The 14,215-nt window shown below is 43.9% G+C and overlaps 1 protein-coding gene across 1 annotated transcript in view; it reads right to left on the bottom strand.

Annotated features, from left to right (window-relative positions):
- ADCY5 (adenylate cyclase 5) overlaps positions 1-8,353 on the bottom strand; it is a 315,866-nt gene extending 307,513 nt beyond the window's left edge. Inside the window, exon 1 of the mRNA XM_020801086.3 lies at positions 6,737-8,353. Within this exon, the coding sequence (XP_020656745.3) occupies positions 6,737-7,738 (1,002 nt within the window). The 5' untranslated portion in view covers positions 7,739-8,353. The remainder of the gene's footprint in view (positions 1-6,736) is intronic.
- Between the last annotated feature and the right edge of the window lie 5,862 nt (positions 8,354-14,215).

Below are 14,215 nucleotides of genomic sequence, written 5' to 3'. Positions count from 1 at the left end.
CAAAGAATTAACTCAGCAAAACATGAGCAAGAAAAGCAAAAAAGGTGCTAAGATGTAAAAAAATTCAAGTTAATTCACTGTTGTGAAAAATAAAACTGTTAATTCTACAAGACATAATCTACTACTATTCATAGCTAATATTACACGAGTGCATGGATCTCTGGGTGATTTGCAGCAGATTGGCAAAGATTTCTGATTCCCAATAATGTTGCAATATCAAGTCAACCTGAATGTTAAAAAGACCTTTTGCCTTGGCTAGCCTTGTGCTAATTGCTTGCTTGACTGCATTTCTCATCTATCTAGATTAATGTAACTCGCTCTATGTGGAGCTGCCAACGAAAAGTGTCAGGAAACTTCAGCGGGTCCAAAATGCAGCAGTCAAATTGCTGACTAGGGTTGGTTAGAGGGGTCACATAACCCCCCTGTTACAGCAGCTTCACTGGCTGCTGATCAGTTTCCGGGCACAATCTGAAATGCTGGTTTTAACCTATAAAGTCCTAAATGGCTTGGGTCCAAGCTATCTCAAAGACCATATATCCCATTATGAGCAGGCCTGGGTGTTAAGATCATCCGGTGAGGCCTTTCTCTTGGTCCCACTACCTCCACAGGTGCATCTGATGGGGACACTGGAGTGGGCCTTCTCTGTTGCTGCTCCCAGACTTTGGAACTCCCTCCCACAGGAGGTCAGGCTGGCCCCATCTTTGCAGTCCTTCCAAAAGCAGGCAAACGCCTTTATCTTCAGGCAAACCTTCCCTCAGTAACCGCCTATATGAGTAAGTGGCCACATGGCTGGCTACATGAGTAACTTTTATATATTATGCATTGCTTCTCTGACTGGGTCTTTAGTCCTATTTGTGTTTGCTATCTCTCAGAGTGATATTTCTTTGTTGCTTTTTAGTAGTTGCATACTTATTGTTTTAGCGTTAATATTGTCTTTTAATGTTGTAAGATGCCTCTTTATATTCACTGTTCTTAGCTTTAAATGTTGTCTTTTAATTATGTAAACCATTGTTGTGTACTCATTGTTTGAAGCTTTCAACATATTCTTTCAAGTATGTAAGCCAATTTGGTTCCTTTTTAAAGAGAAATATGGGGTAAAAATGTTTTAAATAAATAAATAAATAAATAAATAAATAAGATAATATGCATTAATTGCTTGCCTAAGAGCACGCTGTTGTGGAATGCTACTGGTCAGCAAACTAAACATACCAGCAATAAGTTTGGGTCACAGTTTTCAAACAACAGCACCAAGGCGTGAGCATGCATTTAATTCAGATAGCCTGATCAACATTTCCTAAAATAAAGCAGATAATTTCTGTCCTCTGGGACCAGTTTTGCTATTTTTAAGAAATGAAGTTTATTATGGCAAAAACTATGTCATAAAGGGACAGTCCTATCCAGTGAGACAGAAAACCTGATTTTTGGCTTTTATTGTAATCAGCATCAATGTTTCCTAAGTGGCAAACGGTATGTGTATTTGCGTTAGTATCAAAGTTATGTTCTCTGTGATTTATACTGCTAAGCTATCAGCAAAGAACAAATTCCCATTCAACAGGACACATATTGATGATTTGCTAAAGAAATGCCCAGAATATCAGATGATATTTAATTCAAACGACTGGTTTCACAAAACCATCAAGCATACTTTCTTGTGCGGGAGGAGACTAGATAGATAGAGAGAAATAGACAGACAGACAGATAGATACACCCTTCCATTCATCCCTGAAAAGGGACATATGAACTACTGTTATATCTACAATAAATTAGATATTTTTATATCTATAGTAAACTAGACAACATACTCTTGCATTAAGCATGTTTAATTAATGCAGGCCCGTAGAGAGAAGAGGCACCACATGTAGCTTTTGCTCAAACATCAAGGACAGAAGGCATTCAAAGAGGGTATTGTTGTGACACACACATTGGTAAAAGGTCTAAACAGCTGGGAGCCTAGCATGGATCAGAGAAGAGTTATAAAACAGAGACACATGATGGTGCAGCTGCTTCCAAACTATGCTATTAAGATGTAGCTGAGAAAGAAGGGGGAGCACTGTAATTGCTGGGACTGTCTGGGGTGCTGACAGCTAAATCTATATTAATGCAGGGCCCAGTAAGGTACTGTACAATAAAAACTGTACAAACCCACAGAAATGATTCCACAATGCAAAGTGCACCTTTTAATATTCTTGAACTCAGTTATGTGTGTGATACATTTTATTTTTCAGTAAACTGAACTGTTTTGTCTTTCAAGATGCATAGCTAGATTCTTCTACCACTGCACTAAAAATAATCTTGTCATGAGAAGAACCAACAATACTAGAGCATATACAAAACTATGGATCTCCACGCCATACAGCATAGCATGCCACTTAGACCCAATCTGGCCCAGCAAACGAGTAAGAATCAGAAAGCCAATAAACAGGGTGCAATTAGAATTACTATAAAATTTCACACACAGTAAACCATGAAGTGAATTCATAAACTCTTCTTTAAGTAAATATATGAGAAATATTTTGGACATCCAGAAAGAGTTTCAATAAGGCTTTTTAGGGTTTCTACACACACACACATACTTACATATGTATGTTATTTTACAAGGAGCCCTCTGTATCTGAAGATTGCTTCTGATTTCAGATTCTTGGTTCTCGTGGCATGGTAAGAATGGCTTAAGTGATGGAAACACACAATAGCTCAAGAAATAATCACTGATTCTAATAAAATCAACTATATTAGCCACATGCAGTGCAATCCTATATTCTTCTACTCAGAAGTAAACGATGCTGCATCAGTAAGGATTTCATTAGGAAAGAGTGAAATTAAGACTGAAAACAGCAGCAGCAGAAAATAATGAAAATAATTTGATTTACTTGTACTGTACTTCATCTATCTCCATGTTCTCTCTCTCTCTCTCTCTCTCTCTCTCAAGAAAGAAAGAAAGAAAGAAAGAAAGAAAGAAAGAAAGAAAGAAAGAAAGAAAGAAAGAAAGAAAGAAAGAAAGAAAGAAAACCAAAGGAAGTATATACATCAGTGGGATAGTCAAAGAAAAATTAGATTTCCATGGTAACAAGCTACAGCCTCGGTAACAAAAGCCCTGTTAACAGTTGTGAGGCAGTGGCTGATACAGATTTTAGCATCATATGGTTCTAAATGTAAGCACTTTGCCTTCTGGAAAACAACAGGTTAGATTATCAGGTATTGGCTCTACAAACCTTAAAAATAAACACTAAATTCTGAATATCTGACTCACAATTTGAACTAAACACACACATACACAGTCTAGTAAATTAAAACACAGATAACTTAAGATTTTTGTAATTAGAACTTAAAGGATACAGCCAGCTAATAACACTTGCCCTTTATACAACTTGTTTCAAACATTTTAAGTACATATACCTTTGGGAAGGTTCAGAAATAAACTATAGTTTGGCATTACATGAATGATTCTCAGGCTCAAGCTATCTTTTCTCATTTCCATTTAAGTATTCTGATTAACTTATTTCTATATAGCACAAACGATTACATCTGTTTATCAGAGTTTCTAATCATGATTCAGAGGACAACTGTAAACTACTGTTTGCCAGTTTAGTTATTCATGGAAACTATGCTTTTAAGTCAAACAGGAAGTTCTTCAGAGCACATGATTCTATGCAAGTCCAAGGTCCATCCAACCAATTTCTCTTACAAGCATCCGATGAAGTAGGAAAGTATTACCACCCTCATATAGCTAATGGCAAGGGCTAATGCTGGGAGAATAGCAGCTTGCTTGAAATCATCTCATAACAAGTTCACGAGTTAGGCAAGAATTTCATGGTCTCAGCCAGGAACCTGCGTGTCCACTAAAAGTCACGGAATGACAGACATGGAAATATTTCACAAGTTAGCTATAGTAGATGGAGATATGACATGGCAGATTTTCATTGGTCAATTCTAGTCAACTTTTAAGTTACTGTACTTAATAACATATACTGTACATAGGTGACAAAGATAACGAAGTTATATTCCAAGATGTCCAAAATTACTTAAAATGTTTCCAAGGTCACAAGAAGTTTATTTTCCAAACCAGAAACATGAAACACCTATTTGAGCCAAACAGATTAAGCTATGGATTGATTTCAACCAAAGTATCTCTGAAACAATTATTCTACCTTTGCCATTTCAGTTCCAAGTTAATCAGTGACAGAGGAATAAGCACTGTGGAAATTAAAACAGAAGTACAATACATAATATACTCTTGTTTTACTTCACAGGATGTTTCCTACTGGATTGGTTTTCGTTTGTTAGTTTTGCACAAAAGTTAGTAAATATCACCCAACTGATACACATAGTGCATATTCCTTGCCACTTGAGAGAAAGTTGTGTATAAATGCATCCAAGCTTTGCAACAAACATTTATACTACATACGGTCTCCCACACCCTTTCACATGTGGGGCAGCTGACACTATAAAAGGTGAACCTAAACATCTGATCATCACCTTCACAAAATGAACACCCACACATCATGATGACGAAACACTTAAAAGCCCATTAGTGGTCCTAAAAGCTATAAGCAATTCCCCTCCCCCATTCAGTACTATGAGAGACTGTTATTTTCACTGAACCAATTTTTAAAAAAAATCTCCGTATGTAGAATTGGTAACTTGGAATGTTCTGCTACTCAATACAGTGGTGTCTCGACTTACATACAGTGGGGTCTCTACTTAAGAACTTAATCCGTATTGGAAGGTGGTTCTCAAGTTGAAAAGTTCTTATGTTGAATCTGCATTTCCCATAGGAATGCATTGAAAACCATTTAATCCATATCTGCTCTTTTCCATCCATAGAAACTACAGTGGAACCTCTACTTAAGAAATTAATCCGTTTGGAATGGTGTTCTTAAGCTGAAACTTTCTTAAGTTGAAGCAAAATTTCCCATAGGAATGGACTGAAAACCAATTAATCCGTTCTGGCTGTTTTTTTGTTATATAGAGGTGTGTTCGTACATTGAAGCATTAGTTCCCATAGGTGAACTCTACCACTAGGGGGAGAAATTTTTTTAACCTAAGATGACCTAAGGTTAAAAAAAGAGCAGGAAAGGTTTTTTTTCCTGTTCTTATCTTGGATTTCTGTTCTCAAGTAGAAGCAAAATTTAGCAAATGGAGCTGTTCTTAAGTTGGATTGTTCTTAAGTAGGGACGTTCTTAAGTAGAGACCCCACTGTACTTAATTGGTTCCAGAACTCCGATCGTAACTCGAAGTGGTCGTAAGTCTAAGCACCATTTTCCATAGGAACACATTAAAATGCAATTAATCCTTCGTGCCGAAGGAAAAAAAATCACACAAAAAACCCCACTACAAGACCCATCAGAAATGCAATTAATCTTTTCTGGCTGAAGGGAAAAAAAGAAAAAAGAAAAGCAAACAAACCGTGCAAGACCCTTCAGAAATGCAAGAAAAGCAAAGCAGAAAGCAAATAAACCATGCAAGACCCATCGGAAATGGGGGGGGAATCCCAAAAAACAAACAAACCCCCCAAGACCCATCACAGCATAGAAACATAATCCCACCACCCAGCCCAAACCCATGCTGCAAAACCTATCCAGAACATTTTTTAAAAAGCAGAAAGCAGCACTTTACCCTACCCAGCAGTCCCAAGCCTCCACTGATCGCACTCTAATCATTGGGGCAAAAGAGCTACAAAACAGCAGCTTCTTTGCTTACCAACGGTTAGCAATTTGAATTCCCCGCCTTTTTCCCCTGCCTTTTTTTTGGGGTTTAACTGGAAGCTCCGGCTGCAAGTCGAAGCCAAATTTTGCAGCCGGAGCTGGTCGTAACTCAAAAATGGTTGTATGTTGGGATGTTCATAACTCGAGGCACCACTGTATATTCAAAGTCTGCCTTTTTTGTTTCCTGGGCACCAATAACAGAATGTTTTGCATAAAACTTTTTCCATCCAAAAATGTTGTTTCTGATTACTTGTATATAGCAATGCAATTATCTGGCTACGTACACTACGCACTTAACAGGGTTGTATGGAACATTAGCCTGGCAGAAAAAAAGTTACAAATATGGGCACTGTTCCACTGGTGGTTGCAAAGCTGCTAGCAGGACAAGTGGCCATAACTAGTGGAGGTGAAATTAAGTTTTAATGAGTTGTGCAACACATTGCACAAGCAGAATCCAAATACTAGGCTTGACACTAGTGCAAGGATGAAAAGCCTTGGGATGCCACAATTACATTAGATACAACCCATAATATGCGAAGGAACCTTTCTGAATCACTTCCCTGTCTTTCATTCCTTATAGAATGGAGCCCAGGTTGATAAGTTGAGCAAACACATATATGACTCCAGCAGTAAGAACAGTCCTAACCAGATAGAAATCCAGGCTTGCTTGCTCTCCCCTAGTCTTCTTAGATGAGTGCATTAAACGCGAATCCTCAATTCATCAGGCTCATGTCCCACTAACACCTGATAACTTGTTCACATTTACCTTTCCTTATGTTAAGAAAAATTAACATTCTTCAATGACAAAAGCGGATCAAAGGAAGAACAATTCTTTAAAAAATGGTCAACAACAAAAAACCAGTGGTGACTCACTTCTCTGCATCTCAGAGCATTTGTAAACCGTTCTCTCACAATATTACAAAGTATCTGCACAACTCCCAGGAAAGTGGCATTCCAATTTTCCAAACCAAACCAAGTCCACCTTGCTCTTAACAGCCAAAATTTTCCCACACATCCCAAAACCTCATCCTTACCTGTTTCAGCAGAAATCTATCTTCTGCATTGATTTTGAGAGAAATGGCAAGGTGGATGGCAGACAGCACCACGCCACTGATGACTGCAGCCCTCATCCTAACCGGCAGCAAGGTATAGATGCTGTAGATGAAAAAGATTGTCCACCAAATGCCCTCAGAGGCACTCCTGGGTTGCATCAGCAAGCAGCCAACCACTTGTACAGCCAACACCACCAGAATAACAGAGTAGCACATGAGCCACATGTGGTCCTGGTGGAAATCGTTGCGATTGCAGACGACACCCAGGGCCACCATCAGCAGGATGGCCAGGGCCAGCACCACCACATAGGGCACCTGATAGTAACCATGAACGGTGTGGAAAATCAGCATGACCAGACAGACCAAGACTAACACCGCCATCAACATAGTTAGGCTGCTCTGGTTGAGACGGAAAAAATAGCGCTGGTAGAGGTGCTCCAGCTTCTCTGACTGGAACTTCTTCGACCTGAAGATCTGTAGGAGGCTGCCACAACAGCTGCCTATGGAAAATACCATCTCAGACCCCCTGTCATCATCCAGATGTTCTTCCCCCTCCTCCAGCTCATCGATCTTGGCCTTGATCCGCTTCTCTTCTAGCCCCAGTTCCACGGAGCGCGGACGCACCTCACCCTGCTCCGTGCCGTAGCGCCTAGGACTTGTGGCCAGTGAGGTATCTCCCGCCCGGTGGGAGTGCTGGCTCTTGTCACCCCCATAATCCTGCCAGGCAGACTTTGACCTGAAGCTCATCATCCTGCAGCCACTCACCCCGTGGTAACTGCTGCTTGGCAGCTGATACTCTTCCTCACTTCTCCACCAGCTCGCCATACAGGAAGATTTCTTGATTGAGGCCCTTGTATGAAGAGGGTAAGAATAGCCATTGGCTCTGGATTCTCCCCAGGCAGAGCGATGCTGTTCTGCACCTCCACCCCTGGGCACAGGAGGGGCTCCGAACCCCGGAGGGCTTACACTGTTGGAGCGGGACATGCCCTGTGGGGGCAGAAAAGAAGAGGGAGGAGGGATTGAGGGAGAGGTTCTTAAGGAGTGGGAGGGAATCAGCCACAGGAATTCCCACTCATAGCAAGAGGGAAACCAACTCCTCTGAGCAGCATCTTTCAACCCTCTGGCTGGGGAAGCGCAGCGAAGATATTAAAATGCAAGAACTTCGGGCAAGTCAGTCCCAGCCGAGTCCAAGCAAAACAAAGTTCCCAGTGATAAAAGAATTCAAACCTTTCCAAGAAAACTGCTGAACAGCCAGCCAGTTGGGTCCTTTTCTCTCCAGACACCGGGAGAAGAGTCCAGGCTTCCTTCATCCGCAAATTAAATCACTCAAGATGGAGTTGGGAAGCAATTTCCCCTCCCGGTGGAAGGTTGCCTCTCTGGTGAGGATGCCCATGCTGTCATTTTCCCTCCCAAGTCCCCAGTGCTTGGGCCATTTGTTCCCACTTCAGCAATGCAGAAGCACAGCACTGGCACAGAAAAACGGAGGCGGAAAAGGCACCTGGGTTATTCTTTGTTCCCCCCACCCCACCCTTCCCGCCCATCAAACCAAGATCCTCATCGAGTCAGCCTGCAACTTCGTGAGCCATCCTGGGCAAAAAGAAAAAAAACCACAGAGTGCACACACGCACACACGTGTCAGTTCGATCCTCCCACCGGAGGGGGGGGAAGGGGGAAAAAGGTAAAGAAGTCCTGGTCTTCAGAAAGGTCCTAAAGAAACGGCACCCTCCAGTCTGTGGCTGGGCTCTCCAGGAAGCGGCGCGAAACCACCCAGAACCGTCATTCTGAAAGCTTGCCCTCGGGCACCGCGGCCGATCCGGTCGGTCATCTGAAGAGATGTTGCAGAGGACAAGCGGGGCGGCGGCGACGGCGGCGGCGCTGGAGACGCCTGGGAGCCGGCTGGGTCATTCTTGTCCGATCCCTCCGCCTTTCGTGAAGGTGCCCGGGCTACGGACCGCTCCGAAGATCCGCCTCTGCTCTCGCGGCTCTCCCTTCTCCAGCCGAGCACGACGACGACGCTGCTGCTGCTGCTGCTGCTGCTGCGACGGGGGCGAGGAAGCCAACCGTGCCCCCCTCCGCCTCCGCCTCCCACCGAAGCCTCGGCTTGCTAAAGGCATTTATTGGGCGCCCTCGCGACCGGCGGCAGCCCCCAGGAGGAGCGCGCGGCCGAGCGAGCCTCTCCGGCTGCTCCGAGCGGCGGCCAAACGGGTGGGCGGCCGGAGGCTGACGGGGGGGCAAGAAGGCGGCTGCTGCTGCTGCTGCTGTTGCCGCCGCCGCCGTTTGCCCTTGGGAGGGAACATTGAAGGAGCCGTAAATCAAAAGCAGCGGGAGCGATTCAAACGAAGGGCAGCGCGGAAAGAGGGAGAAAGGAAGCCAACGCGGGGAGCCTGAGGGCGGCTGAGGCGAGCGAGAGGAGGAGGCACATACAGAGAGAGCAGGGTGCCCGCGCCTCGACCTTCCCTCCAGCCAGCCGAGATCCACGGAGCGAGGAGTGCTTCGTCCCCCCCCTCAAAGAAAAAACTCGAACGATGCGCCGCTGCCTGCGTGGGAGAACGCGCGGTCTCCCAATCTCTCTCTTTCTTTCTCTCTCTCTCTCTCCACTGCAGGGAGCAGCACCAGCGACCACAACCAGCGCCAGGGACGGCGGGCTCGTCTGCGGAAGCAAGCGATGCAGGCGAGGAATACAATTACATGATTCCCCCCCACACACGCACCGCTCTTTTTTAGGCTGGGCTGGCTTTTCTCTCTCGTTGCTTTTTTCTGTTTTTAAACAAACCCCCCGAAGGACGCCTCTGTGCTGCTTATCCACAGCCTCCTCCCATGCCTGCTGCTCGGGGTCTGTGTATCACGGCGTGCGCTGCGGCGCGCTAGGGGGCCGTGGGGGGAGGGAGGGAGGAAACACCTTGCCTTTCCCCTCCAGGCAGGCAGGCAGGCAGGCAGGCAGGCAGGCGAGCTGTCCTCCTCGCCCTGCAAAGAGCAACGGTCCCGGCTCCACTTTGGTGGAAGACGGCACGACCCGGCTTCCCTCAGCAGAGCAAAAGCAGCAGCAGCAGCATCCGCGGTCGCCTCCTCTGGCCCCGCGCGCCCCGGCGCGCTCCCTCACACGCTCTTGTTGCGGCGAGGCGCGAGCAATTCGCCCCTTTCCAAACCGGCCTCTTTGTACGGCCTCTCGGTCTGGCCCGGTCGGAATCCGCCCCACGCTCGCTGCTATTGGTTGACTGTAAGGCGCCGATTTATACCATTGGGCCCTTCGGGGAGCCGATCAGCTGAATCTCTTTCGTTTCCAATAGACGGCCCGGTTAGGAGGCAAGAGGCGGGGAATGGGGAAGCTGGGCAGCAGCTGGGCATCTGCAGTAAATAAATAAAGCGGGGGGCGGGGGCGGCGGCGGTTTGTTGTATTTTAACTATCTCGGGGGGAATCACTGTCGCCCATCCTGTGAGGAGAGAGACACAGTTCATGCGTGCATATTTGTTTGTTAAAAACCAATAGGTTTTTATCCTCCATCAACGTCGTCATTGGTAGCACAGTGCAGGGAGGCTTCTGCTAAATAAAACTGAAGCGGCTTAAAGATGCAGCAGAATTCTTTGTTTGCTGCCTCTGAACTGTCCCTGCAGCCCCCGTTTTGGAACTTGCTTGGGACGGAGGTAACCGGCCCGTACAGCTAGCCATGATTTCTGAAATTAGTGTGTTTTGCTTTTCTCCCCCCCCCCCGCCAGCTCTGTAAAGCCCAGGGTGTTGAAAGACTTCTGTAAGAGTCCAAAGCTACCGTAGCTTCTCCTTGTGATGGTTCAGTGGTCTAATAAAGGCCTAAAGCAATGGCTGGTGATACTATTTTAGACTTGTTTTTTAAAAAATCAGAAACATAAACTAAATTTTTACCCCATACAACAGGTGTGATTTTTTTTAGTGCTCTAATAAAATCCATGCTTTATAGACTACAGCAAAGCCTTGGGCAGTGTCAGACATTAGAAACTATGAGTTCTTCTGAAATAAGGGTGCACACCTCTGCAGTGTATTGTCCTGATGCCTAACAATGGTGCAGCTAAAAAATTGCCACTGGCAATGGTGCGGCTAAAAAATATTGTAAATAAATAAATAAATAAACTTGTGTTGTGGATAAGAAGCTACTATTAGGACAGAATACAGAGAGACAGAGTAGTTTCCTACAGGCAAAGGTGTCAGAGAAGGATGCATTTTGTCTCCTTACCTGCTCAATTATGCAGAACATATCATGCAGAAAGCTGGACTGGATTTAGATGAAGGTGGAGTGAAAATTGGCGGAAGAAACACCAGTAATTTAAGATGGGCAGATAAGACAGCAATTACTTTACCGGCAGAAAGCAGCGATTAGTTTAACCAATTTTTAGTGAAAGAAGAAAGTGCCAAAGGAGGACTGCAACTGAACATTAAGAAGACAAAAATCGTAACTACAGAAAAATTACACAACTATGCTGACAAGTAATTGAAATAGAGATTTTATATACCTTGATTAAACCGTCAGTCCAAATGGAAAATGCAACCAAGAAATCAGAAGACTGAAACTCAGGACAGCAGTGAAGGAATTAGAAAAGATTGTAAAGTGGAAAGATGTGTCACTGGAGACCAAGCCAAGATTATCCACACTTGTATTAACAATCACAGTAAAGCTATTGCCCACCCTTGCCTTCAGAATCTGACCAAGGACCACAGAGCTTTTCATCCTTTTCTTCTTTTTTGTTGGTGTAATAAAGGAACCACTCACCCTTGTCTGGATGGCAAGATTCTTTGTTGTTCTTGCTGCAACAGACTAACAGTAAGTGCCCTGTGTTGAAGAACAACTGAACAAATATTATCACTATGTTTGGGATCTACATATAGGAACATGTGAAGTTACTGTGTTTACTGAGGAGCCCATCTTAACTCAGTGTTGTATGTTCAGGCTGGCAGTAGGTCTTTCCAGCACCCTTTCTTGTTTTTTTAACTATAGGTGCCAAATTCTGGATCTGGAACTTTTGACATACCAAGCAGCTGCAACTCTTCTGCTGAACTTTCACTCCTACCCAGCTTGGAGTGGGACTCATTCCTGGGCACTCATACAAGACTGTCTGTGTATTGATGGTGCATACTGTCTGCTTCCAGGATTTCTATTAGCCAGCTATGTTATATCAGTTCACCAACATACTGAAGAGTTCTGGGTACAGTATTTGATAACACACCACTTATATGGCAGCCATATAAAATTATCAGATTAAGTATACCAAACTGAAGTCTTCCAGTAAACAGTGGTGGTTTGTGCCCATCACTAAAAAAAAAAAAAGGTATGCTGCTTATATACAGTACCACCTCATAGCACTATTTGGGTGGTTTACAATTTATGCAGGTTACACATTGTTCACCCCCCTGCAGTGAGATACATAATCAATTTACCTATCTCAGAAGGATGGAAGGCTAAGCGGACCTTGAGCAGGCTACCAGTGATTGGACTGAGGCTGTGAGCTGAGTTTTGGCTGCAGTACTGCAGTTTAACACATTTGTAGGAGGCTTTCTCCCATGTGTCAAATGCAAAAATAGCTTGCATGAATGCAAGAGTGATAACTGGGCCATTCATCTGATGAACAAGTGGAAATACAACTTATTATAGGTTTTTATCCCCATCCCGCTAGCTTGTAAGATATTCCAATGTTAGCATGGCTGTGCAAGATTACAGTACAGCTTGAAACCTGGTAGCCACCATGAGAACTAAGATCAGAATCACCCACATAACCTTTGGGTTCACCTCCTCTTACAATATGCTACCAATCTCATAATTCTTTTAATTTCTCTCAATATTTATGACATTGATTGTATGTATTGTGTTTTTTTCATTGTCCTTCACTTTATTTATGATATTTTAATTTGCACTTTAACTCTGATGTGGTATTATCTTGTTATTTTATGGTTTTTGTTATTGCTGTAAATTGCCCAGAGTGGCCCTGGCTGCCAGATTGGGCGGGGGTAGACATATATAAAAATAAATAAATGATATAAAATAAAATATTTGATGCAGCTTCTGTTTGCCAGTATCCACTACCCAATTAGATCCTGTGGAATCTGGACTCTCTCTCTTCCTTTCTTTGAAATACAGCTGCTCTTTTTCCCAGCCTGTACCAGCTGCTTTCAATTCAGAAAACTGTTCTATTCAAATTTGGGAATCTTCCATACACAATATATGTTCCACATTAAGGATTGGGTTGCAGATGGATCTTTGCTGGCATTCTTGGGACCAGCAGTGATTTATAGATAGCTAGTGTGTCAAAATTATCCACAGAAAGGCCTTTATTTCCTCCAGCAGTCATCACTAACTCCTGCAAAGCTGGCTATGGAGAATAGATCTCTGAATTCACCGTGATGTTGTCTTGTTGTTACACATTAGTGCTGTGTAGTGCAGTGTGATATGTAGCTTGCAGGTTCATATCTAACCAAATATTCTCTAAATGTTTTGGATGCTCTTGGGAATATTATAAATTTACAAAATGCTATTTGAAGTCACTGAACATGGCTACAAAATGGTAATATTTGATTTAACTATTTGGCTAATTTATTTATGCCAGTTACATTTCTGTTTTATATGTTTAAACAGAAGACGAAAGAATCCCATGGAATAGGCTATTAGGATACCTCTTGCACAGATAAACCTAGACTCATCTGGCACTCCCAGTGTTGTGCCTGATAATGCCAGGAGATATTTTGTCTCTGCTGTGGGCATTGGATTAAAACCAGGTGGTGAGGGCAGCAGGTGTGGATTTGCATACTCAGTATTTAAGGACCCCCATAAGGCAGTGGTCCCCAACCTTGGGCCTCCAGATGTTCATGGACTACAACTCCCAGAAGCCTTCACCACCACCTCTGCTAGCTAGGATTTCTGGAAGTCCAAGAACATCTGGAGGCCCAAGGCTGAGGACCACTGCCATAAGGGACCTGGGAGCAAAGGAATGGGCAGTCTTAGCTTGGAGGCTCAGCCTCACCCCTGGCTGGCATAGAGTCTGTGCACCTATGCTGTCTCTAGACGACTGTCACTCTTGCTTGAACTCCAGTTATTGGTGGGTTCGGATGCTGGAGGCATTTGTATTGTATTGTATTTACCTGATCCTTGAGGGAAAGTGGTCACCATGGTTTACTGTGTTTTTTATTTGTACTACTTGAATAAATTTTTTGGCACATGGGAAGCATAAGACCTTCTTGGTCATATGAGGCACAAACATGCATACACTTTTCAGCATGCCCCAAAGATTTACCTTTGTTGCAGGAAAAAGGAGTACAGTGGTGCCTCGCTTAACGAGCGCACCGTATAACGATTAAATCGCATAGCGATCCGTTTTTTCGGATCGCTAATGCGATCGCACAACGTTTTTCCTATAGGGAAAAATTCGCTTTGCGAAGACCGGTAAGCGTTTCGCTTACCAATCTTCGCAAAACGACCCCCGCCGATCAGCTGTTCGGCGGCC

The sequence above is a fragment of the Pogona vitticeps genome, chromosome 1, assembly GCF_051106095.1.
Source record: "Pogona vitticeps strain Pit_001003342236 chromosome 1, PviZW2.1, whole genome shotgun sequence".
NCBI lineage: Eukaryota > Metazoa > Chordata > Lepidosauria > Squamata > Agamidae > Pogona > Pogona vitticeps.
The sequence above is the reverse complement of the archived record's forward strand: the minus strand, read 5'-3'. Positions and strand labels throughout refer to the sequence as shown.